Source organism: Heterodontus francisci, chromosome 3 (genome assembly GCF_036365525.1).
Source record: "Heterodontus francisci isolate sHetFra1 chromosome 3, sHetFra1.hap1, whole genome shotgun sequence".
In the NCBI taxonomy this organism is placed as follows: Eukaryota; Metazoa; Chordata; class Chondrichthyes; order Heterodontiformes; family Heterodontidae; genus Heterodontus; species Heterodontus francisci.
The window spans coordinates 174957647-174985340 of record NC_090373.1 but is presented as its reverse complement, the minus strand read 5'-3'; the positions used below and the strand labels follow the sequence as shown (position 1 = coordinate 174985340).

At 44.2% G+C, this 27694-nt stretch overlaps 1 protein-coding gene across 2 annotated transcripts in view; it reads left to right on the top strand.

Annotated features, from left to right (window-relative positions):
* Positions 1–1519: 1519 nt before the first annotated feature.
* Positions 1520–27694, top strand: part of plb1 (phospholipase B1) — a 234932-nt gene continuing 208757 nt past the window's right edge. For both annotated transcript variants that reach the window (XM_068019539.1, XM_068019548.1), the window contains exons 1-9: positions 1520–1584; positions 10444–10520; positions 15682–15745; positions 18287–18345; positions 18447–18481; positions 20198–20241; positions 21968–22070; positions 22775–22826; positions 24788–24868. In XM_068019539.1, the coding sequence (XP_067875640.1) occupies positions 1527–1584; positions 10444–10520; positions 15682–15745; positions 18287–18345; positions 18447–18481; positions 20198–20241; positions 21968–22070; positions 22775–22826; positions 24788–24868 (573 nt within the window). In that variant the 5' untranslated portion in view covers positions 1520–1526. The remainder of the gene's footprint in view (positions 1585–10443; positions 10521–15681; positions 15746–18286; positions 18346–18446; positions 18482–20197; positions 20242–21967; positions 22071–22774; positions 22827–24787; positions 24869–27694) is intronic.

Genomic DNA, 27694 nt, shown 5'->3' with positions numbered 1-27694 from the left:
CCCTCCTGTTGAGATGGTCATTGTCTGATACTTGTGTGGTGCGAATGTTGCTTGCCACTTATCAGTTCAAGCCTGATATTGTCCAGGTCTTGCTGCATACGGGCACAGAATGCTTCAGTATTTGAGGAGTCATGAACGGTACTGAATACTGTGTAATCATCAGTGAACATCCTCACTTCTGACCTTATGGTGCAGGGAAGGTCAGTGTTAAAGCAGCTGAAGATGGTTGGACCTTGGACACTACCCTGAAGAACTCCTGCAGCAATGTCATGGGACTGAGATGATTGGCCTCTAACAACTACAACCGTCTTCCTTTGTAAGGAATGATTCCAACCAGTGGAGAGTTTTCCCTCTGATTCCCATTGACTTCAGATTTACTAGAACTCCTTGTTGCTACACTTGGTCAAATGCTGCCTTGATGTCAAGGCATGGGAACACCACTACCTGCAAGTTCCCCTGCACATCACACTTCATCCAGACTTAGAACTATATTGCCGTTCCTTCACTGTCTCTGGGTCGAAATCCTGGAACTCCATTCGTAACAGCACTGTGGGTGTACCTACCCGACATGGACTGCAGCGGTTTAAGATGCAGCTTAACACTCCCTTCCCAAGGGCAATTAGGGACGGACAATAAATGCTGGCCTGGCCAGCGATGCCTACATCCCATGAAAGAATAAAAAACAACCTCTCACCTCACCTTTAGAATTCAGATCTTTTGTCCATGTTTGGACCAAGGCTGTAATGAGGTCTGGAACTGAATGGCCCTGGTGGAATCCAAACTGAGCGTCAATGAGCAGGTTATTGCTGAGTAAGTGCTGCTTGATAGCACTATCGACGACACCTTGCATCACCTTGCTGATGATGGAGAATAGGCCTATGGGGTGTTAATCGGCTGGGTTGGATTTGTCCCGCTTTTTGTAGACAGGACATACCTGGGCAATTTTCCAAATTGTTGCTTTAGATGCCTGTGATGTCGCTGTACTGGCTTCATTGGCTATAAAGCGCTTTGGGACATCCCAAGGTCATGGAAGGCACTATAGAAATAGAAACATAGAAAAATAGGAGCAGTAGGCCATTCGGCCCTTCGAGCCTGCTTCGCCATTCAATACGATCGTGGCTGATCATCCAAACTCTGTAACCTGTTCCTGATTTCTCCCCGTATCCCTTGATCCCAATACAAGTCTTTCTTTTATATTGCACAGACTGGTAATACTGTGTTATAACTGCACTGATGGCTTATAACTGTGATTGTGCAATTGTTAGAGAAAGTAAATGTTAATGTTTTACTGGATGTACAAACCTATTAAGCAATTTATCACATGATTCATCCAATATGTTGTTCTTTTTCGCAGTTAGCGATTTATTGGTAGGTAAACTGGTGAGGCCATAAAAATTGGGAGGAGGAAAGGGAGACAAAGGTGACTCCTGACATAAAGTAGCTGTGAGTAGTGGATGATCATTCGGCATACCTGATTCTCTGAAGTGATGAACTGCCTGGCTGCTTGAGTGGTGCCGATCCAAACAATGGGACGTCAGACTGCAAGCATAGTGATTTTAACTCTTTCCATGCAATTAATTCAAGGTAGGGTTTTACTGGGCTACTTTGATGTTAATCTTAATAATGTTTAATCTGTAAAGACTTGCATTTTAGGTAAATCCAGAAAACAATTCAGGAGAGACCCTTATTCAGACCGTGGTTAAAATGTGAAAAGCGCTACCAGAATAATATAGATACATTTAAGGGGAGTTAGATAAGCACACAAATTCAAAGTGGCTCAAAGACTGGTGTGGCAGAAGTGGGTTCGGGTTCATGGGGCACTGGCACCAGTACTGGGAAAAGTGGGGCTGTACTGTTGGTACGGTCTATATCTAAACCATGCTGGAACTGGTGTTCTAGCAAGTCGAATAACGAGGGAAGTAGAGAGGGTTTTAAACTAAATAGTGGGAGCAAGGGATCAAACTTGGGAAGATGTAGTAAATCAAAGAATAGAGGCAAGGCAAGAGAAAAAGGTATTAATATGGGAAAAAATTAACAGACAGGAAGGGACAGTGATTACAAATCTAAGAGGAAATCAGCAGACAAGGCGAAAGGATACAAAAATAATAAAAGGACAAAACTAAAGGCCTTGTATCTGAATGCGCATGGCATTCGAAACAAAACAGATGAACTGATAGCACAAATAGAAATAAGTAAGTATGATCTGATAGCCATAAGAGAGACATGCTGCAGGATGGCATAGATTGGGACCTGAATATTGACGGATACATGGCATTTAAGAAGAACGGGAAGCTAGGAAAAGGTGGAGGCGCGGCTTTGTTAATTAATAATGGTATTAGCACAATAGGTCATCCCTCTCTATTTTTTTAAATTCATTCATGGGATGTAGGCGTCACTGGCCAGGCCAGCATTTATTAGGGATGGGCAATAAATGCTGGTCTGGCCAGTGATGCCTACATCCCATGAATGAATAAAAAAAAGAGAGGGATGACCTAAGTTCAGGAAATCAGTATGTAGAAGTGGTTTGAGTCAAGGTGAGAAATGATAAAGGCAAGAAGTCACTCGAGGGAGTGGGGTAGAGGCCCCCTAACAGTAACCACATGGTCGGATGGGGTATAAAGGTGGAAATAATGGATGCTTTTCAGAAAGGTACAGCAATAATCATGGGGGATTTTAATATAGAGGCAACAGTAGTCTAGATGAGGAGTTCATAAAATGTTTTCGGGGTAGTTTCTTAGAACAGCACATTCTAGAGCCAAGCAGAGAGCAGGCTATACTAGACCTGGTATGGTGCAATGAGATATCATTAATTCACGGCCTCATAGTGAAGGCACCCCTAGGCAACAGTGATCATAATAAGAGTGAATTTTACATTCTGTTTGAGAGAGAAGGTTGGGGCTAGGGCTCGTATTTTAAACTTAAATAAGGGCAGTTATGAGGGCATGAAAGCAGAGCTAGCAAAAGTGAATTGGCAAATTAGGTTAAGGGATAGGTCAATAGAGATGCAGTGGCAGACATTTAAGAGGATATTTCAGAATACACAGAATTCCAACAAGAAAGAAAAATTCCAAGGAGAGGACGCAACAACTAAAAATGTGAAAGATACTAGCAAACTGAAAGAGAAAGCATATAACTGCACAAAGATGGGTGGTAGGTCAGAAGATTGGACAGAATATAAAAAGCAGCAAAGAACTAGTTAAATATTAATAAGGTAGAAAAAATTAGAGTACAAGAGAAAGCTGGCTAGAAATATAAAAACAGTTAGTAAGAGTTTATATAGATATTCAAAAAAGAAGTTAACAAAGTGAGCATTGGTCCTATAGAAAATGAGTCTGGGAAATTAATAAGGGAAAATAAGAAGATGGCAGATGAATTGAACAGGTATTTTGCATCGGTCTTCACCATAGAGGATACAAATGACAGCCCAGAAATAACTATTGTCATGCAGACCCCCACCTACCAGGAATGAGGCATATTTATTTTGTCATATGAACATTGATTTTAAACCGTTGCTGGAGCAAGGAAATGACTTGTTAAGCAGATCAGCCGTGGCTGGGAAAAAACATTTACATACTAACAGACAGTGCTTGTGGAGACAAAGGACCATTCCCTGACGCATTCAACCCACAATGGATTTTGATCACCAGACATTGAAGGTGAGGAAGCTCACATTCCAAGAAGACTGCTAAGATGGCCGAATCCACAAACCAATGTGGTCAAACCCGCCAGTCACATAACTAACCTGCTGGGCAACCTAAGTTTTTTTGAATTGTACAGACAGTTTGAGAGAGAGACACTGTTTGCTCCTGGACTGTAAAGACCTCTCCTGGCTGGCTCGCCACAGCCTCTCCTGTCTGCTCCCATCTCTTTCTCATGGAACTCCAAACCCACTGAAGACGTGAACCACAAGAGAGAAAAGTCTCCTACATCGAACAAGGTTTAAGAAGAATACTGGGCCCCAACGAAAAACGAGTCCTACCTACAATCAAGGACTCTACAGTGAGCTCGAAGAACAGTAACCAAAACCATCTTCAGATATTGCCTCAAACTATTCCACTTTATTTCTTCTGCTCTTTTCTGTCTCTATCTGCATGTGTGTTTATCGCCTATGCATCTTAGCATGGGCGCGTCGGGTATCCATAGGTGTTAACCAAATTAGAGTTTAAGTTTAATAAATTTCAACTTTTCTTCTTTAAACCTAAGAAAACCTGTTTGGCTGGTTTCTTTGCCTTACAATTAGAGAGCTGTGAACAAGGATTCACCAAGGAGGAGCTAAAAACACGGTGTGTTAAAATTAAACCCTTTTATGGTAAGACCAGGTGAAGGCTGAGAGGGAACCCTAGATCCCTTTCTTACCCCTTACTCTACATCAGGAAATGGAAGGGAGGGAGGATCTCAAGAAAATCACAATCACCAGGGAAGTGGTACTGAGCAAAGTGTTGGAGCTGAGGGTGATAAATCCCTGGGTCCTGATAGACTTCATCCTAGGGACCTAAAAGAAGTGGCTAGTGGGATAGTTGATGCGTTGGTTTTAATTTAACTCCTTTCTTCAAAAAGGGAATGAGACAGAAAGCATGAAACTACAGGCCAGTTAGCTTAACATCTGTCATAGGAAAAATGTTAGAAGCTTTTATTAAAGACGCTATAGCAGGGCACTTAGAAAAATTCAAGGTAATCAGACAGAGTCAACACAGTTTTGTGAAAAGGAAATCGTGTTTAACAAATTAATTGGAATTCTTCGAAGTAACATGTGCTGTGGATAAAGGGGAATCAGTGAATGTACTGTACATAGATTTCCAGAAGGCATTTGATAAGGTGCCACATCAAAGGTTATTGTGGAAAATAGAAGCTCATTGTGTAGGGGGTAACATTTTGGCATGGATATAAGACTGGCTAGCTAACAGGAAACAGAGAGTCGGCATAAATGGTAATGAGTGTTGTGCCACAGGGTTCAGTGATGGGGCCTCAATTTTTTACAATTATATAAATGACTTGGATGAAGGTATGCTTGCTAAATTTGTTGAGGACACAAAGATAGGTAGGAAAGTAAGTTGTGAAGAGGACATAAGGAGGCTACAAAGGGATATAGATAGGTTACGTGAGTGGGCAAAGATCAGGCAAATGGAGTTTAATGTGGAAATTGTCCATTTTGGCAGGAAGAATAAAAAAGAAGCATATTATCGAAATGGTGAGAGATTGCAGAGCTCTGAGATGCAAAGGGATCTGGGTGTCCTAGTGTATGAATCGCAAAAGGTTAGTATGCAGGTTGAGGTTATAATCAGATCAGCCATGATCTTATTGAATGGCGGAACAGCTTGAGGAGCTGAGTGGCCTAGGCCTGCTTCTAGTTTATATATTTGTCTGTAAGCGGGAGAGGAATAGAAGGATAGGTTGGTGGGGTTAGATGAGGGGGGGGGGGGGGGGGAGGTGGTGGGAGAAGACTCAGTGGAACATAAACAGTGGCATGGACCTGTGGATCCAAATGGCTAGTTTCTGTGCTGTAAATTCTATGAAATGCAATGTGACATTGCAAAGACTGAAGCCATTGTCTTCAGTTTCCACCACAAACTACATTCCCTGGCCCCTGCCTCCATCCTCTCCCGGGCACTGTCTGAGGATGAACCAGAGCAATCACAGCCTTGACATCCCATCTGACCCTGGGATGAGCTTCTGATCCCATATCCTCTCCATCACCAAGACTGCCTTCTTCCACCTCTGTAACATCTCTACCCCTACCTCAGCCTATCTGCTGTTGAAATTCTCATCCATACTTTTGTTACTTCGGACTTCACTATCCCAATGCTCCAGGACTTCCCATTTTCCTCCCTCCATTAGCTTTAGCTCATCCAAACCTCCACTGCCTGTATCCTAACCAGCCTGAAACAGGTTCTTTTTAAAAAATTCATTCATGGGATGTGGGCGTCGCTGGCCAGCATTTATTGCCCATCCCTAATTGCCTAACAGTGCTGTTAGGAAGGGAGTTCCAGGATTTTGACCCAGCGACAGTGAAGGAACGGCGATATCGTTCCAAGTCAGGATGGTGTGTGACTTGGAGGGGAACTTGCAAGTGGTGATGTTCCCATGCATTTGCTGCCCTTGTCCTTCTAGTTGGTAGAGGTCGCAGGTTTGGAAGGTGCTGTCTAAGGAGCCTTGGTGCGTTTCTGCACTGCATCTTGTAGATGGTACACACTGCTGCCACTGTACATCGGTGGTGGAGGGAGTGAATGTTTGTGGATGGGGTGCCAATCAAGTGGGTGGCTTTGTCCTGGATGGCGTCGAGCTTCTTGAGTGTTGTAGGAGCTGCACCCATCCAGGCAAGTGGAGAGTATTCCATCAAACTCCTGACTTGTGCCTTGTAGATAGTGGACAGTCTTTGGGGAGTCAGGAGGTGAGTTACTCGCCACAGGATTCCTAGCCTCTGACCTACTCTTGTAGCCACGGTATTTATATGGCTACTCCAGTTCAGTTTCTGGTCAATGGTAGCCCCTAGGATGTTGATAGTGGGGGATTCAGTGATGGTAATGCCATTGAATGTCAAGGCAAAATGGTTAGATTCTCTCTTGTTGGAGATGGTCATTGCCTGGCACTTGTGTGGCACGGATGTTACTTGCCACTTATCAGCCCAAGCCTGGATATTGTCCAGGTCTTGCTGCATTTCTACACAGACTGCTTCAGTATTTGAGGAGTCGAGAATGGTGCTGAACATTGTGAAATCATCAGCAAATATCCCCACTTCTGACCTTATGATTGAAGGAAGGTCATTGATGAAGCAACTGAAGATGGTTGGGCCGAGGACACTACCCTGAGGAACTCCTGCAGTGATGCCCTGGAGCTCAGATGATCGACCTCCAACAACCACAGCCATCTTTCTTTGTGCTAGATATGACTCCAGCCAGCGGAGGGTTTTCCCCTGATTCCCATTGACTCCAGTTTTGCTAGGGCTCCTTGATGCCATACTCGGTCAAATGCTGCCTTGATGTCAAGGGCAGTCACTCTCACCTCACCTCTTGAGTTCAGCTCTTTTGTCCATGTCTGAACCAAGGCTGTAATGAGGTCAGGAGCTGAGTGGCCCTGGCGGAACCCAAACTGAGCATCACTGAGCAGGTTATTGCTAAGCTGGTGCTGCTTGATGGCACTGTTGATGACACCTTCCATCACTTTACTGATGATTGAGAGTAGACTGAAGGGGCGGTAATTTGACTATGTTGGACTTGTCCTGATTTTTGTGCACAGGACATACCTGGGCAATTTTCCACATTGCAGGGTAGATGCCAGTGTTGTAGCTGTACTGGAACAGCTTGGCTAGGGGCGCAGCAAGTTCTGGGGCACAGGTCTTCAGTACTATTGCCGGATTATTGTCAGGGCCCATTGCCTTTGCAGTATCCAGTGCCTTCAGTCATTTCTTAATATCACGCGGGGTGAATCGAATTGGCTGATGTCTGGCATCTGTGATACTGGGGACTTCAGGAGGAGGCCGAGATGGATCATCAACTCAGCACTTGTGGCTGAAGATTGTTGCAAATGCTTCAGCCTTATCTTTCACACTGATATGCTGGGCTCCCCCATCATTGAGGATGGGGATATTTGTGGAGCCACCTCCTCCAGTTAGTTGTTTAATTGTCCACCACCATTCACGTCAGGATGTGGCAGGACTGCAGAGCTTAGATCTGATCCTTTGGTTATGGGATCGCTTAGCTCTGTCTATCGCATTCTGCTCACCAATCACTCTTTGTTCGTTGACCTACATTGGCTCCTGATCCCCTGATGCCTCAAGTTTAAAATTCTCATCCTCATGTTTAGATCTCCCTAACTCTCATTATCCCTGTGTTCCCCTGTCAACATTACAGTCCTCTAAGGACTGTGCCTTCCTCCTTCTCAGCTCTATTGTGCATCCCTCACTTCCTTCAGGCCACCATTGGCAGCTCAGCATTTTGCCATCTCGGGCCTAAACTATGGAATTCCTTCCTTTAACCTCTCCACCTTCCTCTCCTCCTTTAAGACTGTCTTTAAAATCCACTTTTTTGACCAAGCATTCCGTCACGCCTCCTAATATCTCTTTCATTGGCTCAGTCTCCATTTCTGTCTGTTTATACATCTGTGACATACTTTGGCATGTTTTCCTTTATTAAAGGACCAATACAGCCCCTGTCACTAACATGACTGAAATGGTTGGTCTGATTGTAAAATGGGAATCTAGAATTTTTCCAGTTAGACTTGTTCTCATTTTAATGGTGCGTCTTAATCTCGCTCCTTTACACTGGTATCTTCAATAACTCCTCATCAGCATTGGGAGATTAAACAAAAATGGATCACTTGATGCACTTGGCTAAAGAAGATCTTTCGATCCATTTGGTCTCAGAACAGTAACCCCACTGTCTCCGCATGACAGCATCCATATCTTTGTGAAATGTGTCCAGTGACCTGACCTCAACTCACCCGTCTTGGTAACCTATTCCAGCTGCTGATTACCCTCTATGTAAAGAAAACCTTCCTCTATCTGTCCTAAACCTGCCCTTGAAAATTAAGAGAGGTCAATATGTAGTTTTAAAAAATCAAGAATTTAAAGTCACTGATAATTCTTTGTGACCATTTGATCTTCCCAAAAATCTTCCTGTGTGAAAGGACCTGGCTTTTCCAGGTCCTAATAAATCCGAGTACAGTCCGCACCGCTTGTACTGCGTGGGTTTGTGCCAATGCGATTCGCCCGCTTTCCGCAATAGTTGATACAATGTCTGAAGAAAGTTTAGTTTGTCTCTCCTATCACCAGCTGTTCACAACTGCCCCAGTTCCCAGCCTCTTCAACGAGAAGGAAGAAAATGATAGTGACAAGCTTTTGCGGCTGGGACAGTGGCTGGAAAATAAAATGTGGAAATGTCAACATTGCAAAGAGCACAAACTGTAAGAGATGTGGAAGGAGCATGTGAAGAAAAGCTAATGTCTGAGACAGCTTGTTCTTGTTCAGTTTTTACCTGGACATATCCAGTCACCGTCACAGATGCCAGAGCTCTTTGCCAACTTCTTTTCTGCTCCCATTAAAAAGGCTGGAAATTGGGAGGGTAGGGGAGAGAGAGAGAGAGCGAAAATAAATTTTCTTCAGGTGTTGTACCAGCTGTTATATTACAACAGGGGATCTCCGTTTGTACAATACAATTCTAACTGCATCGTGGCAAAGATAAGGAAAGCGAGAGGAACAGAAATTGGAAAAGATTCTTGCGGGAAAAAGCTATGGCCTTTTCCGTGCCACTGACCAGCCATGTAAAACCTGCAGGAATGTGAATTGGGCAGGAAGGCTCTGAAGAAAAGGGAAGGCTGAAGGAGTGACCTGATTATGATGGGCTAGACATAGAAAAAATGTTTCCATTTTGGGGCCGTTCCAAAACAAGGGGTCATAAATATACGACATTCGCTAATAAATCCATGAAATCCTGGAGAAACTTCTTTACCCAGAGAGTGTTCAGAATGTGGAACTCACTAAAACAAGGAGTAATTGAGGCAAATTGTATAGATGCCTTTAAGGGAAAGCTAGACACACGAGCAAGAGAGGAATCGAAGGATATATTGATGGAATGAGATGAAATAAGATGGGCGGGGAGGTTTGTGTGGAGCATAAATACTGGTATGGGCCTGTTGGGTCAGATTTATACAGTGCCATTAATGTAATAGAGTGTTCCAAAGCACTTCACAGTAGCATTATAAAACAAAGTATGACACCAAGCCACAAGAGAAGATATTAGGGCAGATGACCAAAAGCTTGGTCAAAGAGATAGGTTTTAAGGAGTGTCTTGAAGGAGGAAACAAAGTGGAGAGGCAGAGAGGCGTAGGGAGGGTATTCCAGAGCTCAGGGCCTCGGAATCTGAAGGTGCGGCCACCAATGGTGGAGCAATTAAAATCAGAGATGCACAAGAGGAGTGCAGGTATCTTGGAGGGTTAGGGGAGGGCCTGGAGGAGATTACAGAAATAGGGAGGGATGAGGCCATGGAGGAATTTGAAAACGCGGATGAGAATTTTAAAATCAAGATGTTGCTTGATCGGGAGCCAATGTAGGTCAATGAGCACAGGGGTGATAGGGGAATGGGACTTGGTGTGAGTTAAGACACAGGCAGCAGAGTTTTGGATGAATGGCAAGGATGAGAAAAGGCCATTCAGTCCATCAAATCTCATCCCTTTTTTAGACTAATTCTTCCATCATAGGGTGCTAGCTGCATTTTCTACATTTCCTAATTTTTTATGGCTCCACTACATTGTTTGGCAGATTAATCCAAACATAGATCACTCTTTGAGCTATTTCTTTTAGAAGTTCGTCCCAAAATCTGTTCTAAATTTACTTTTTGCTCATTTTAACTTATATCCATTAGTTTTACGTTCCTGATTAAGACTAACTTAAGCATCAGTGTCTAATGGAGTCACGCACAAGTGGTGATGGCTGAATATCTTTCCCCACAGGCCTTTCAGAGAATGTGGCTGAAAGGAAACATATTGGAGAGAAGGAGAATGGCACCAACCTACTGGGAGACAGAAGGGTAAGAATGTAACTGGAGTTGGAACAGCTCCTCTCCTTAAATTGGATTTTTCTGCCGTTAATAGGATTCCTGCCTTCAAACTCCCATCTTAGGGAGACAATGCCTCTCACCACCATTGTGCAAAATGTTAAGTTAAATAACCAAATATTCAAGGTCGGTTTTCAAACGTGTGGGGAAGGTTTTCCATCAACAGCAGTCCCGATCTTTTGGTGTAAATTTTGTTAGAATGCTGTCCCTTTAGTTTTGGGCTCTGGGTGTGAATCCAGCTGTAACCAACGGGATGATCACCTTCCTTGCCTGCTGCCTGCAGCGTTTCTTCGTGAAACAAGTTTGGGGCGGGCGGTCTCAACCCAGTTCCTACTGAGTTTGGGCCCACAGCACCTGGTGACCTAAAATTTACCATTAGTTGGCAATAAATGGCAACCCCACTCCCAAAAGCCCCAGGCTGGCTTGTGTAGAAAATTGATTCTAGATGACAAAATCCCACCCCCCCCCCCCACCCCAGCACTTAATTCCCCCTACACAGTCGTGTAGTTCAGTTTGTTTAGTGCTGCACTTGGGATTCAATCCCAACTGGGATTCCTAAAACTTTCTTCCTTCAGTGTCAGATGTGGTTCAATGGGTAGCACTCTTACCTTTTTGTTTTTAGTCAGGAAAGTCATGAGTTCAAGCCTCACACTACAGACTTGAACACATTATCTAGGCTGACACTTCAGTATAATGCTGAGGGAGTGCTGCACTGTTGGAGGTTGCCTTTTGGTAGCGATGATTTGGCCATTGTTAATCTCTCAATCAACCACCACTAAAACACAGAGTCTTCTTTGGCCTCCTTGTCTCGAGAGACAATGGGTAAGCGCCTGGAGGTGGTCAGTGGTGGGTGGAGCAGCGCCTGGAGTGGCTATAAAGGGCAATTCTAGAGTGACAGACTCTTCCACAGGTGCTGCAGAAAAATTTGTTTGTCGGGGCTGTTACACAGTTGGCTCTCTCCTTGCGCCTCTGTCTTTTTTCCTGCCAACTGCTAAGTCTCCGACTCGCCACACTTTAGCCCCGCCTTTATGGCTGCCCGCCAGCTCTGGCGAACGCTGGCAACTGACTGCCACGACTTGTGATCAATGTCACAGGACTTCATGTCGCGTTTGCAGACGTCTTTAAAGCGGAGACATGGACGGCCGGTGGGTCTGATACCAGTGGCCAGCTCGCTGTACAATGTGTCTTTGGGGATCCTGCCATCTTCCATGCGGCTCACATGGCCAAGCCATCTCAAGCGCCGCTGACTCAGTAGTGTGTATAAGCTGGGGATGTTGGCCGCCTCAAGGACTTCTGTGTTGGAGATACGGTCCTGCCACCTGATGCCAAGTATTCTCCGGAGGCAGCGAAGATGGAATGAATTGAGACATTGCTCTTGGCTGACATACATTGTCCAGGCCTCGCTGCCATAGAGCAAGGTACTGAGGGCACAGGCTTGATACACTCGGACTTTTGTGTTCCGTGTCAGTGCGCCATTTTCCCACACTCTCTTGGCCAGTCTGGACATAGCAGTGGAAGCCTTTCCCATGCGCTTGTTGATTTCTGCATCTAGAGACAGGTTACTGGTGATAGTTGAGCCTAGGTAGGTGAACTCTTGAACCACTTCCAGAGCGTGGTCGCCAATATTGATGGATGGAGCATTTCTGACGTCCTGCCCCATGATGTTCGTTTTCTTGAGGCTGATGGTTAGGCCAAATTCATTGCAGGCAGCCGCAAACCTGTCGATGAGACTCTGCAGGCACTCTTCAGTGTGAGATGTTAAAGCAGCATCGTCAGCAAAGAGGAGTTCCCTGCTGAGGACTTTCTGTACTTTGGACTTCGCTCTTAGACGGGCAAGGTTGAACAACCTGCCCCCTGATCTTGTATGGAGGGAAATTCCTTCTTCCGAGGACTTGAACGCATGTGAAAGCAGTAGGGAGAAGAAAATCCCAAAAAGTGTGGATGCGAGAACACAGCCCTGTTTCACACCGCTTAGGCTAGGAAAGGGCTCTGATGAGGAGCCACCATGTTGAATTGTGCTTTTCATATTTTCATGGAATGAGGTGATGATACTTAGTAGCTTTGGTGGGCATCCAATCTTTTCTAGTAGTCTGAAGAGACCACGTCTGCTGACGAGGTCAAAGGCTTTGGTGAGATCAATGAATGCAATGTAGAGGGGCATCTGTTGTTTACGGCATTTCTCCTGTATCTGACGAAGGGAGAACAGCATGTCGACGGTCGATCTCTCTGCACGAAAGCCACACTGTGCCTCAGGGTAGACGCGCTCGGCCAGCTTCTGGAGCCTGTTTAGAGCGACTCGAGCAAAGACTTTCCCCACTATGCTGAGCAGGGAGATTCCACGGTAGTTGTTGCAGTCACCGCGGTCACCTTTGTTTTTATAGAGGGTGATGATATTGGCATTGCGCATGTCCTGAGGTACTGCTCCCTCGTCCCAGCACAGGCAAAGCAGTTCATGTAGTGCTGAGAGTATAGCAGGCTTGGCACTCTTAATTATTTCAGGGGTAATGCTGTCCTTCCCAGGGGCTTTTCCGCTGGCTAGAGAATCAATGGCATCACTGAGTTCCAATTTTGTTGGCTGTATGTCCAGCTCATCCATGACTGGTAGAGGCTGGGCTGCGTTGAGGGCAGTCTCAGTGACAACATTCTCCCTGGAGTACAGTTCTAGGTAGTGCTCAACCCAGCGATCCATTTGTTTGCGTTGGTCAGTGATTATGTCCCCTGATTTAGATTTGAGGGGGGCGATCTTCTTGATGGTTGGCCCAAGGGCTCTCTTCATGCCATCATACATTCCTCTGATGTTTCCGGTGTCTGAGGCCAGCTGAATATGACTGCATAGGTGTTGCCAGTGGTCGTTTGCGCAGCGCCTGGCTGTTCTTTGTGCAGTGCTACTGGCTGCTTTAAGAGCTACGGATGTTAACTTGCTGGGGGCTTTCTTGTAGTTCAACAGTGCAATGCGCTTAGCGGCTATGACAGGTTCCAGCTCTTCATTATGAGATTGAAACCAGTCTGCATTTCTCTTCGCACTTTTGCCGTAGGTGGTCAAAGCTGACTCATAGATGGTGTCTCTGATGTGGGCCCACTTGGTCTCAGCATCCCCTGTGGGAGTGTTTTGAAGGGCTGTTACAAGTGAATTTAGAAATTTTTGTAACAGCTGTGGGTGAGAAATTCTGCTCGTGTTGATGCGCGGGTGGACCTTCTGCTTGGAATGATGCAACTTCTTTGGTCTGAGTCTAACCTTGCTGCACACCAGGGAGTGGTCGGTGTCGCAGTCCGCACTGTGGAATCTGCGTGTGATTTGAACACTGTTTAAGGCGGCTCGCCTTGTGACAATGAGGTCTAGCTGGTGCCAACGACGCGATCTTGGGTGCCTCCATGAAACCTGGTGACAGGGTTTAGTGTGAAAGAACGAGTTGGTGATGCAGAGGTTATGATAGGTACACAACTCAAGCAGTCTCTGCCCGTTCTCATTCATCCTTCCAACACCATAGCGCCTAAGGCAGGAGGGCCATGAGTCATGGTCGGCCCCAACCCTGGCATTAAAGTCCCCCAGCAGGAATAGGTGTTCGGTGTTGGGGATGCTGCTAATGATGTTATGGAGTTCCTCGTAGAACTGATCTTTAGCTTCAGGTGGGGAGCAGAGTGTTGGAGCATAGATGCTGAGTAGGTGTACTGGACCAGAGGTGGTGAGCAGTCGGATGGACAGTATGCATTCTGAGCCAGTTGAGGGAGGCTTTATTATGCTGAGCAAGGAGTTTCTGATGGCGAAGCCCACTCCATGCTGTCTTGGTTCTTCAGGATCCCTACCCTGCCAGAAGAAGGTGTAGTCTTGGTCTGCTAGAGATCCACTCACGGGGAGGCGAGTCTCCTGAAGTGCTGCAATGTCTACATTGAGTCTACTGAGCTCGTTGTTGATGATGGCGGTCTTCCGAGAATCGTTGATTTGTGTAAGGTCTTCCGACAGGCCAGGACACATAGTTCTGACGTTCCAGCTTGCAAAGCGAAGGGCTGGTACCTTCTTTCCTTTTTTTTTATCTGGTGATTTATCTCATTGTTATCTGTGAGACTTTTCCATGTGAAAATTCGCTGCTGCATTTCCTTGCAATATAACAGGGGCTACACTTCAAAAGCACTTCTTTGGTTGCGAAGTGCTTTGGGATGTCCTAGGAGCATGCAAAACATTAAATAAATAAAAGTCTTTTCTTTCTGAGGTGGATAAAACAAATTCAATTTTTTGGGGATGTGAGGAGACTAGAGTGGGATGGAGCAGTGCTGTTGACATTGTCCTTTCTCATTGGTCACAGCAGCCAATCCTGCTCCAATGCCTCTATTTCATGCCTGGAGACTAACTTCCAGAAGTAATTTCTTTCTCATTAACTATCTCTACTCGACAAACAGATAAAAAGAAGGAAAAATTTTGAATTGGTTACAGTGGCCTTAGGCTGATAGAAACTGGCCTTTCACACTTAAAGTAATGAGTTTCTGTTACTCGTAATGTGAGCTCTTTTGACAGCGGCCCCTTCATGCTTTGGAAGCCTGTTTTGAGGAAAGTCATACAGAAGACCACTGAGTTACTGAGCAGCATTCCGGTGAGTGCTGATCCATTGCCCAATTTCTTCCTGTTCTCTCCTGAAGGCTAGGATAAGGTTCCCAGGCACCAAAAGCAATCTGCTCCCTCACACACACAGACACACACTGCCATTCTCTTTGTATGAGCCTGGACAAAGAATGTTCGAAGGCTTTGGAGCCAGATAGTGTCCTCATTTAGCCCCCCCGTGCACTTTCCAGTAGGGAATCACTAATTAATGATTAAGAGGGCAAGACCTGACTGATTAGTTTCCCTATCCTAGCCCAGAAGGTGCTGAGCTAATTGTGAGGTCTGCTGAGATCAACTAACTCAACAGAGGCCAGGAATCGCGTCTGAGACCTCTACCTGCACTGAATAAGTGGGTTCTTCATTGGGCAGCACCAATACCAACATTGGGGAGAGATACAGGAGGTTGTTGTGTGTTGTGTTTCAGGAATGGGCCGAGTTACCATTGTACCTGGAGGTAGCTGCATTCCTCTTATATACCTCTACTGTGTCGATGGCATATTGTTGGGAAAGGGTCTAATTGTTAAGCTTTTTTTCTTGTAGAGCTCTGCGGGTCCTTGGGTCGGTTGCAGCGAAAGCACATTTTCCAGCTCGTCTTCCGATTCTGGTAAGTGTAAAATGCACACAGTCGGAAGGAGGGAGTGATGAAAAGCAAGACTAGAGAAGTTGGGGTTGTTCTCCATAGAGTAGAGAAGGCTAAGAGGAGATTTGATAGAGGTGTCCAAAATTATGCGGGGTTCTGGTAGAGTAAGTAAAGAGAAACTATTCCACTAGAAGGAGGGTTGGTAAATAGAAGACACAGATTTAAGGTCATTGGCAAAAAAGCCAGAAGGGAGATAAGGAGAACTCTTTTTACACAGCGAGTAGTTACGATCTGGAATGCAATGCCTGAAAGGTTGGTGGAAGCAGATTCAATAATAATTTTCAAAAGGAAATTGGTTATATCCTTGAAAAGGAAAATAAAAATGCAGGGCTATGAGGAAAGAGCAACAGGAGTGGAACTAATTGCACTCCTCTTTCAAAGAGCTGGCACAGGCACGATAGACTGAATGACCTCCTTCTGTTTTCTATGTATGATTCTGTGAGTGAGGCAAATGTTCAAAATCTAAAATACAGAGAAGTGCTGCCAATGCATGGAAGCTTCATCTGAGTCTGATCGAGAAAGACGGGGTCATGCTTTGTGGACTAAACCTCATCAGAATTCACATGGTCATGCTGGAGAAACCTCTTAGGAGGGACTGGGATGTTTTACTATGCTATAGGTGGTATATAAATGCAAGTTGTTGTTGCTGAGGGCAAGTCAGGATATACCCAGGGGAACAAAGAGATGATGGCATTGGTAAAAGGGTGTAGATGGCACAAACTGTTTTCACCAAAAGGTAGCTAATCAGTCAAATTGCCAATTAACAGATGATAAAAAACTGAAAAAAGAATGAAGGGTGTATAAAGGGTGTCAGATAGGCAAATGTTTGAAAGCCAAAGCAGAAGCAGCTCGAGGCCTGAGACTGCCTGGGGGTAGTTTTAATTTTTAGCTGTTTTTAGTAAAACGGGTTGTGAGAGTGGTTTGTTGTTACTTGCCCACCTGTATTGATCAGATTAAGTGTTCTGCCATGGGACTTGATGTTGTATGGCATCCTTCCATCTACAAAAGATGATAATTTTATTAACCTAGTTAAACATAAATGTTACTACCAACTTCAAGCTAGCAAATACACTAAAATATAAATGTAACATGTACAGGTATAAACAATACAACCTCAACATCTGTGCCCAGGGTACAGAGGCAATCAATCTTCCTTCTGTCAATGCCATTGGTGTCATGAATCCCTCCGAGAGCTCTATCTGGCTGAGGGCTCAGTTTTCCATATGTTGTTATTTATGTCTTGCATAATTCGCAATTATCCACCCCCATCCCGACTTTACAGTCATCTTCAGTACCATTCTATGCTGGAGAGATGTTTGTCCTAATACTTATCTTATCTACAACATTCTATATACTGGTCCTGGAGGTATGATGATCTCAAGGCTGTCACAAGATGTTTAACTGACCGAGCAGACCGTGAAGCAGATCACACGCGAAACCTTCCATTAAGTTGCTGTAGTTGCACCTTTCCAGTTACTGTGGCTACCATTTTTAGTCATCAACACCCCATGAGCCTTTGCTGTCCACATTGGCTTATTTTCCCAAAGCATGCTGGATGAAGGTCCTGGATGCCTTTCTCACAGGGGTGATAGTGCAAATGAAAGTCATAAGGGGTGTGCAATGGGTGGCAAATCCAATACAACATTATAATCAAATGTTAAAATTACATTCCCATGTCAGTTTGGCTCAACGTTACCACTCTCACCTTTGAGTCAGAAGATGTGGGGCCACCCTCCGCAGCCAGGAACCCTAGGAAGGACTTGATTAGATAATCTAAATGGACACTTAGGTACAGTATTGCAAGAGTGCTATATTATCGGAGGTGCCATTGAGGTGAGATTTTAAACCCAGTGCCTTGGCCCATATTCCTCCTTCAATGAAAGCCGTCAAAGTAGGAAGGGCAGTAGCAGAATATGAATGATACTTGCTGGGAGAATCCAGCAGGTTTATAGGGCAGATAACTTTATCTCCCATTAAAAATAATTATTATTTTCTCCCACTCATTGTCCCTTCCTTTCCCTGTAGAATTATTCCCTTTGACTAAAAGTAAGGACAGTCCCCTGTCAATAATCAATCACTCCTGTTCCTCCTAGACTCACTATTGTAATTTAAAATGCACTTTTTTTGGTCCTTATGCTGTGCCACCAGGTGAACCAGGGGCAGGGGGTCATGGCAACATATTACGCCCTGTTGTCTCCCGAAATGGCAATCGTGGTCTTGTGCATATCCTAGGACCCCAATATTAATAAGGGCAGGCTGCCTGAAACAGGCAGGTTCTCTAGCCACCTACTAATAGGCCCCTTTCAAGATGGCAGGGGAAGACCAGTACAATGCTGCCCAGTAATTTTAATGCAGGTACCGTCCATTTCTGCCTGTCAGCACACATTAAAATCCAACCTGTTAAGTGTAAGAGTTCTCCTTGTTCTTTATCAGAAACAAACCTACATATTAAAGCAACAGGTGATCAGACCTGGTTTTTACCTTTGCTTGTGTAACTCTCCACAGTTCATACTTTAACACCTTCGCAGATCAAGGTCGTTGCAATGATGGGAGATTCACTAACTGTGAGTAGTGTCACTTGGTTAATGCTGGATGGAAATTGGTCTTGTTATTTCTGAGCATTGTGTTGACTGAGCACAGATACTCACTGGCTGTTCTCTTGTAGGTAGAATCTACACAGCACAGTGGACGATCGACAAGGTAATGGTTAAACTTTCTTCCAGAAGAGTGGTACTTATTTTATTTTCCCTTCTCTTTACACATATAAGGCCCTAAATTGCGAGACTTGCACTGGAAGAAGAGACTCACAATTTCAGGACTATAGAATACTTAACGCAGTGAGTGTACCTTTGGCTGCAGTTGGAGCAGGAGCAGTAACTATTTTAACTCGTATTTCATTTGCTATTTCCATTTAACACTAGCTTGTAGTCATATTGGCCAAACCGGCAACCTTCACCACCTAGAAGGACAAGGGCAGCAGTTGCATGGGAACATCACCACCTGCAGGTTCCCCTCCAAGCCACACAACATCCGGACTTGGAACTATATTGCCGTTCCTTCACTGTCGCTGGGTCCAAATCCTGGAACTCCCTTCCTGACAGCACTGTTGGTGTACCTACCCCACATGGACTGCAGCAGTTCAACAAGGCGGCTCACCACCACTTTTGCAAGAGCAAGTAGGGCTGGGCAATAAATACTGATCTTGCCAGTGACGCTTTAACCCAAAAATGAATTTAAAAAGGGACATTTTTGACTCCCGTAATCAGCAGGAAAGAAGCAGTAAAATGGCACAGTTCAATGATCCACTCCAGTTCCAACATGGGAGCCTCATTAATAAATACAAATTTGACAGACAAGGGTCCACTCCCAAAGGAAAGCTCACCATGACTGACCAGCCAGGTAATGCTGTTGGGACGCTGGCAATCCAATTAACAATGTTCCTGCTGTAAACACCAACTGGCAACTTAATATGGAAGCTGTAACGGGACAGTAGTTAGTGATATCCTAGCCTAGGGCTTAAAACAAGATGAACAGTTGGCTTTGCTCCTCAAGGAATTGAGTGTAGGGCTGACCAGGCTGTGCACAATCATTCTCATGAGCAGTGATGTGTTTCACCAAACGTCGAGCTGCTTCATCAATGTTGAAATTTTCCTTGAGAAATCGGTGATCTTTGCAGAACTGTTCAATTTTTCCAGGATTGGCAGCTAAACACTAAAGGAAAGTGAAAAAAACTTCCCTCAGCAGGGCCAAGAGGAGCAGGAGTGGGGGAGTCATGGAGGGCGTTCCTCTTGGAAGCGGGTCCCATGTTCGTCATGGGATCCCACCAATTTGTATTTACTAATGAGACTTCCACCATGGAACCGGATAATGGAATCCCACCATTTTAGCTGCTCCTTTCCCTCCAATCAGGGGAGTTAAAATTGCCCCTTTGTTAATTCATTCTCTGGATTTGGGCATCACTGGCAATGCCAGCATTTATTAGCCATACCTAATTGCCCTGGAGGAGGTGGTGGTGAGCCGCCTTCTTGAACCGCTGCAGTCCGTGTGGTGAAGGTGTTCTCACAGTCTGAGCCTCTGCTGCCCTTGGCCCCTCCATACCTACTATCTGCTAAACCATCAGAACAGTCCTCATCCCAGAAGTACCTTGCTTCTGGCAGTCTTCTCTTGGCATTGGTGGGTAGCCTCTGAGCCAATCGATCTTAGTCTCCCACCCGCCAGCCAACTACCAACATCCACCCACACCAGACGGGTAGCTGACCACCAACATTCCAATTTAATCTGGCCGTTAAAATCTAAATGGATAGCTCTTTCAGAGAGCCAGAATGATGGGGCCCAATGGGCTGAATGGCCACCTTGTTTTTTTTTATGGTTCCAAGATGGTAATGTAACTCTATTTTGTTTGTTTTTTGACTGCAGCACTAGGGAGGATCCAGACTCCTGGATGCCAAGTTCTTTACCAGGTACGTGTAACAGGCAAGTAGTCACCAGTAAAACAAATTGCTGTCATACCTTTAAAGAAGAAATGGTGTGCGTCAGCCTGGCTGTGTTGGCACCGCTCTTGTTTCTCCTGTCCCAGGCGGATACTCCAGTGCAGCACTCAAAGGACTGTTGCATCGTTGGAGGTGGCGCCCTTAAATCAAGGTCTTGTCCGCCTGTTCTGGTAGATGTTCAAAAATTCCATGGTACTATATGAAGTTCTTCTAGTGTCCTGAACAGCATTGCTCTCTCAATCGTCAGCAAGAAACAGATTAACTGGGCAGCTGCCTTCTTGCTGATGGTGGGAAGCCGCTGGTGTTTGGGATTTAGAGTTAAACACTAGATTAAACTCTAGATTTTCTGATCAGTTGTTATGCCAGTGGATGTGTGGCAGTGTTGCCTGCTGCATGGATGATCTACAGGCTTCAGCTGATCTTCCTGGCCTTGGGGGCCTACCACAGTGTTCTGTGGTCAATGGCCTCTGTGTTGCCTGTATAAAATTTAATTAAAAACCTGAAAAATGTTTTAAAAAGGCACCTTAGTACACAAAATTGATAACCATGAACTCAATCATATCTGCTTTTTGGCCATTTATAACTTAACTGCTTCTAGCATCCATAGCTGTCCCAGGCACCTAGTGTTACTGTGGTGCTAGGGACACACAGGTATCCCAGGTGCCCAGCATTGCTATGGTGCCAGAGACACACAGGTATCCCAGGTGCCCAGCATTGCTATGGTACCAGAGACACACAGGTATCCCAGGTGCCCAGCATTGCTATGGTACCAGAGACACACAGGTATCCCAGGTGCCCAGCATTGCTATGGTACCAGAGACACACAGGTAGCCCAGGTGCCCAGCATTACTATGGTACCAGAGACACACAGGTAGCCCAGGTGCCCAGCATTACTATGGTACCAGAGACACACAGGTATCCCAGGTGCCCAGCTTTGCTATGGTGCAAATGGTACTAAATATTTTGAATGGCATATAGCCTTCTATTGCATATCATTACGATAGACGTGGATACGTGTGTCCCCAACACTTCTGGCAGGAGTTACAGGGACATCAGGGGAAAAGGAAGGAAAAAAAGACTTGCAGTTATATAGTGCCTTTCACAGCCTCAGAATGTCCCAAGCACTTTACAGCTAACAAAGTACTTTTAAAATATAGACATTGTAGAAAACGCAGCAGCCATTTTGTGCACAGCAAGGTCCCACAAATAGTAATGTGATAATATCCAGATAATCTGTGTTTTGGTGATGTTGATTGAAGGATAAATATTGGCCAGGACACCAGGGAGAATTCCATGACTGTTCTTCGAAACAGTGCCATGGGATCTTCTCACATCCACCTGAGAGGACAGATGGGGCCTCAGACAGATGGCACTTCTAACAGTGCAGCACTCTCTCTCTCGACTGTCAACCTAGATTTTTGTGCTCAGGTCTCTGGAAGGGGGTCTTGAACCCACAACCGTCAGACTTATTGGCAAGAGTGCTACCCACTGCATCACGGTTGTCACACTGAGCACTTGTTGAGTGACTGCTGCAAAAGGAATTATGCTCAAGTCATGCCAGGAGGCAAATGTAGCTCACCCAAAAAGCCTAGGCCTGTATTTAAGTGCTTTGAGACATTTCAAAGTGATAAGAGGATATATGAGTATTATTACAACAGATTACAATTAATTCCCTTCCCATGTTTTTAATCCACAGATATTTTAAAATCGTTTAATCCTGACCTGATTGCATACTCCTCAGGCAACGGAAAACATGACAATGCCTCCTTAGATCAGACTGTTTTGAGAGTGAAAGCCGAGTAGGTTAACTCTTTCTATTTGAGAATGCAATAGATTATCTCTGAGTGCTTTAGTCTGTGCCATATTTGAAAATGTTATATTTGAATGAGTGAAGCAAATCTATTTTTCGTCCCTTCATTGAGCTACCCAGGTGTGTGTGTGGTGGGTAATGTACAAACAGGATTCCAGCCTGTAGCCAGCTGCCAGGAATGCCACAAACAGTGATTTAGCAACAGCTTTCCCACCACTTTTCCCTATTGCCTTTAGAAAGGTTGGAATGGAATAGAGAGATCTACAAGTGCAGATGTGGAGATCTTTAAAAGAATTATTGCAAGCTGATGAAGCTATAAGAGGGTGAATGAGAATTTGGGGGCACAGTCCATTAACCTTTTTGATTGAATCGATGTTTGAGTGAAAGGTGAAATGCTCTATGCTCTGCAGCTGACTCAATTTACACCTGACCTGAACGTGATCTACACTAAATGCTCAAAATGGGAAATTTCTCCATTTCCCAGCGGTAACATCCCTCACATTGATGAGCATAAAAATTCATTTTAAAAAAACAAAATTGGTTGACGGTGCTCTGAAATGTGAAAAATAGTCACCAGATTCTGTCATTGTTCCTCGCATAGCTAGCCTGATTGTATGACATTTTCATGATCTGGTCTGATCTCTTCTACATAACATTATTTCTTGGACTAATTAAGAGGTGTGTTTATTTCAGGGAATTGCCAGGGCTGGCTCAAAAACTGGTGGCCAGTTTGAAAAATAATGTGGTAAGTGTTTAGATATTGCCTTATGTGATAACAGTAATGAATATGGTCTCCAGCTAATTGTGTAGCACAGTGCCATAAAGGGTAGGGTTGTCTGATCTGGATGAACTTACTAGTTATCTGAGCTTTCAGACAGTGTGATTTTTTTAAAATATTCATTCTTGGGATGTGAGCATTACTGCCAATGCCAGCATGTATTTCCCATCCCCTATTGCCTGAGAGAAGATGGTGGTGAGCCACCATCTTAAACTGCTGCAGTCCATGTGGTGTAGCTACATGCACAGTGTTGTTAGGAATCCAGCAACAGTGATATAGTTCCAAATCAGGGTGGTGTGTGGCTTGGAGGGGAACTTGCAGGTGGTTGTGTTCCCATGCATCTGTTGCCCTTGTCCTTGTGGGTGGTAGAGGTAGCAGGTTTGGAAGGTGCTGTCGAAGGAGTCTTGGTGAGTTGCTGCAGTGCATCTTATAGATGGTACACACTACTGCAACTGTGCATTGGTGGTGGAGGGAGTGACTGTTTAAGGTGATGGATGCAGTTCCGATCAAGTGGGCTGCTTTGTTCTAGATGATATTGAGCTTCCTGAGTGTTGTTGGAGCTGCACTCATCCAGGCAAGTGGAGGGTATTCCATCACACTCCTGATTTGTGTCTTGTAGATGGTGGACAGATATTGGGGAGTCAGGAGATGAGTTACTCACCGCTGCATTCCCAGCATCTGACCTGCTCTTGTATTTATATGGCTGGTCCAGTTACGTTTCCAATCAATGGTAACCCCCAGGACGTTAATGGTGGGGGATTCAGCGATGGTAATGTTGTTGAATGTCAAGGGGAGATTGTCAGCTTGTCTCTTGTTAGAGATGGCACATGTGTGGGGTGAATGTTACTTGCCACTTATTATATCATAAAATGACGCAGCATAGAAGGAAACCATTCAGTCAATTGTGCCTGTGCCAGCCCTTTCGTCGAGTCATACCTGGGCTCTTGCCAACCTGTGCCCCCTTTCTTTGAGGTTAGGAAGAGACAACATGCATTTCATATGAGTCTAGTTTTACTTTTGTGGATTTTTCAGTTGGTTGGTGTTTGGTTTCTGCATGTGCCAGACACTGACCAAAAACAAAAAGTCTGTCTTTACTTTATCTGTCTCATTTAGTATTTTCTTCTTGATGGGGTCCTCTTAACGGCCTTCCTTCTGGACATAGGCTTCTCTTGATTTCCTCATAGCCCATTCCTTTTGGACTTTGGATCATCCTTTCCCAATGCATGTTTATCTTTTTTGTGGTGTGGGGGCTAATGTTAATGGATTGGAGCTCCTCAGTTACACTGGAATCCCTTGCACTGACTCCTCCAGAGTTTGTGGGGTTAGTACGAGGGCAACTGTTGTGCACGGGGTAAGTGGGTCGAAGCACTGCTGTGGGTGCATTGCCACCATGATGCCTGGCCCACACAGCAATAAACTCTGACCCAGTGGAAACTAACTACAACAAAAGCTTGCATTTATATAGCACCTTTAAAGTAGCAAAACATCCCAAAGTGCTTCACAGGAGTGCAAGTCACACAAAAACTGACACTGAGCCATAAAAGGAGATATTAGGACAGGCTACCAAAAGCTCAGGTAAAGAGCTGGGTTTTAAGGAATGTCTTAACGGAGGAGAGAGAAAGGCAGGGAGGTTTACAGAGGGAATTCCAGTATTTTGGGCCCAAGATGGTTGAAGAAATGGCTGCCAAGGGTGGGCCAAATCTCAGCAAAAAACTCAAAAAAAAACTTTTCATCTCTATTTACATGAGCAGATTATCCAGGGGGGACATTTCTGATCCAACTGCTATATCCAACTGGAATGTGCTTTGGAAATTTGTACACGCAGCTGGATTAACATTCTATGTGCAGATTAGATTCTACACAATTGATATCTCTAGCTGTGTCAGGTTAAAAATGAGCCGCATTAATTGTTGCCTGTTTTACTTCAGCTCATCGACTTTCAGAAGGATTGGAAGCTGATTACAGTTTACCTTGGCATTGCTGACATGTGTGCTTACTGCACAAATCAGGTACTGTGTAAAATAAACGTTTAATTCTTACTAAGTAATAATTTGTGTTTCTGTATTCAAGATCGTTTTTTGGAACAATGTGTTCTAGAACCAACAAGAGTGCAGGCCATACTAGATTTAATAATGGGTAATATGAACAAACAAACTAGGAGCAGGAGTAGGCCACTCGGCCCCTTGATCCTGCTCTGCCATTCAATAAGATCATGGCTGATCTGATTGTAACCTCAACTCCAAATTCTCACCTACCCCCAATAACCTTTCACCCCCTTGCTTATCAAGAATCTATCTACCTCTGCCTTAAAGATATTTCAAGACTCTGCTTCCACTGCCTTTTGAGGAAGAGAATTCCAAACACTCACGACCCCCTGAGAGAAACAGTTTCTCATCATCTCTGTCATAAATGGGCGACCCCTTATTTTTAAAAAGTGACCCCTAGTTCTAGATTCTCCTGCAAGGGGGAACATCCTTTCCACATCCACCCTGTCAAGACCCCTCAGGATCTTATATGTTTCAATCAAGTCACCTCTTACTCTTCTAAATTCCAGCGGATACAAGCCTAGTCTGTCCAATCTTTCCTCATAAGACAATCCACCCATTCCAGGTATTAGTCTAGTAAACCTTCTCTGAACTGCTTCCAGCGCATTTACATCCTTCCTTAAATAAGGAGACCAATACTGTCCATAGTATTCCAGATGTGGTCTCATACATAACTGTATAACTGAAGCATAACCTCCCTACTTTTGTATTTGATTCCCCTCGCAATAAACGATAACATTCTATTAGCTTTCCTAATTACTTGCTGAACCTGCATACTAACCTTTTGCGATTCATGCACTAGGACACCCAGATCCCTCTGCATCTCAGAGCTCTGCAATCTCTCACCATTTAGATAATATGCTTCTTTTTTATTCTTCCTGCCAAAATGGACAATTTCACATTTTCCCACATTATACTCCATTTGCCAGAACTTTGCCTTCTCATTTAACATATCTGTATCCTTTGTAGTCTCCTATTGCCCACTTCACAACTTACTTTCCTACCTATCTATATGTCATCAGCAAATTTAGCAACCATACCTTTGGTCCCTTCATCCAAGTCATTTATATAAATTGTAAGAGGTTGAGGCCCCAGCACAGATCCCTGTGGCACATCACTCGTTACATCTTGCCAACCAGAAAATGACCCATTTATGCCTACTCTCTGTTTCCTGTTCGCTAGCCAATCTTCTGTCCATGCCAATATGTTACCCCCTACACCATGAAATTTTATTTTCTGCAATAACCTTTGATGTGGCACCTTATCAAATGCCTTCTGGAAATCTAAATACAGTACATCCTTTATCCACAGCACATGTTACTACTTCAAAGAATTCCAATAAATTGGTTAAACATGATTTTCCTTTCACAAAACTGTGTTAACTCTGCTTGATTATTTTGAATTTTTCTAAATGCCCTGTTATAGCGTCTTTAATAAAAGCTTCTAACATTTTCCCTAAGACAGATGTTAAGCTAACTGGCCTGTAGTTTCCTGCTTTCTGTCTTCCTCCATTTTTGAATAAAGGAGTTACATTTGCTATTTTCCAATCTAATGGAACCTTCCCTGAGTCTCGGGAAATTTGGAAAATTAAAACCAGCCCATCAACTATCTCACCAGCCACTTCTTTTCAGACCCTAGGATGAAGTCCATCAGGACCCAGGGACTTGTCAGCCTACGGCTCCAACAATTTGCTCAGTACCACTTCCCTGATGATTGTAATTTTCTTGAGTTCCTCTCTCCCTTCTGTTTCCTGAATTACTGCTATTTCAGGGAATAAGCCAGATTTAGTTAATAATCTAACAGTAAGGGTCCAAGATTAGTATGTTAAACTTAAATAAGGGCAATTATGAGGGCATGAAAACAGAGCTAACTAAAGTGAACTGACAAATTACATTAAGGAATAGGTCAGTAGAGATGCAGTGGTGGACGTTTAAGGGATATTTCAGAATACCAGAATACTCAGATACGTTCCAACGAGAAAGAAAAATTCCAAGAGGAGGACCCACCATTTGTGGTGAACTAAAATAGTTAAAGATAATATCAAACTTAAAGAAAAAGCAGGTAGTTGAGCAAAGATGGGTGGCAGGTCAGAAGATTGGACAGAATTTAAAAAATATCAAAGAATGACTAAAAGATTGAGAAGGAGGGAAAAATTAGAGTACGAGAGAAAGCTAGCTAGAAATATAAAAACAGATAGTAAGAGTTTCTATAGATATTTAAAACAGAAAAGTTAACAAAGTGAGCATTGGTCCAATAGAAAGTGAGTCTGGGGAATTAATAAGGGAAAATAAGGAGGTTAATTTGGAAACAATTGAGGACAAAGTTCATCAGTTTGTTCTGGCTCTTCTCTGAAACCTTAAATCAGGAAGTATTGAGGTGGGCAGGTGGAGGATGGCAAGTTGAAAGTCTGTTCTATCAACTACATGAGTTAATAAATTTCAAATCGTTGTTGTTCAGATGGATTCCTGTTATTCCAGTATACTGTTAGTGAATTCCCACTTTTCTCTCACTGGAAAATAAAAGGTTGAGGGTCGATATGATTGCTGAATTTTAAAGTGACGAATGTAGACCATGACAAGCTATTTCACCTTGTCCAGAACAGAGGATACAGCATGCACTTGAAAGGGGTAAATCAAAACTGATCTGCAGAAACAAGAAGAAGCAAGTGATCAACATATGGAACAGATTCCCTCAGGAGATGGTGGAAGCATGAATATTGTTTCATTCAAATGTAAATTGAATTGCTATGATTGATTGATTGTCATCATGTAGCTCCTAGAAGGTGAACGA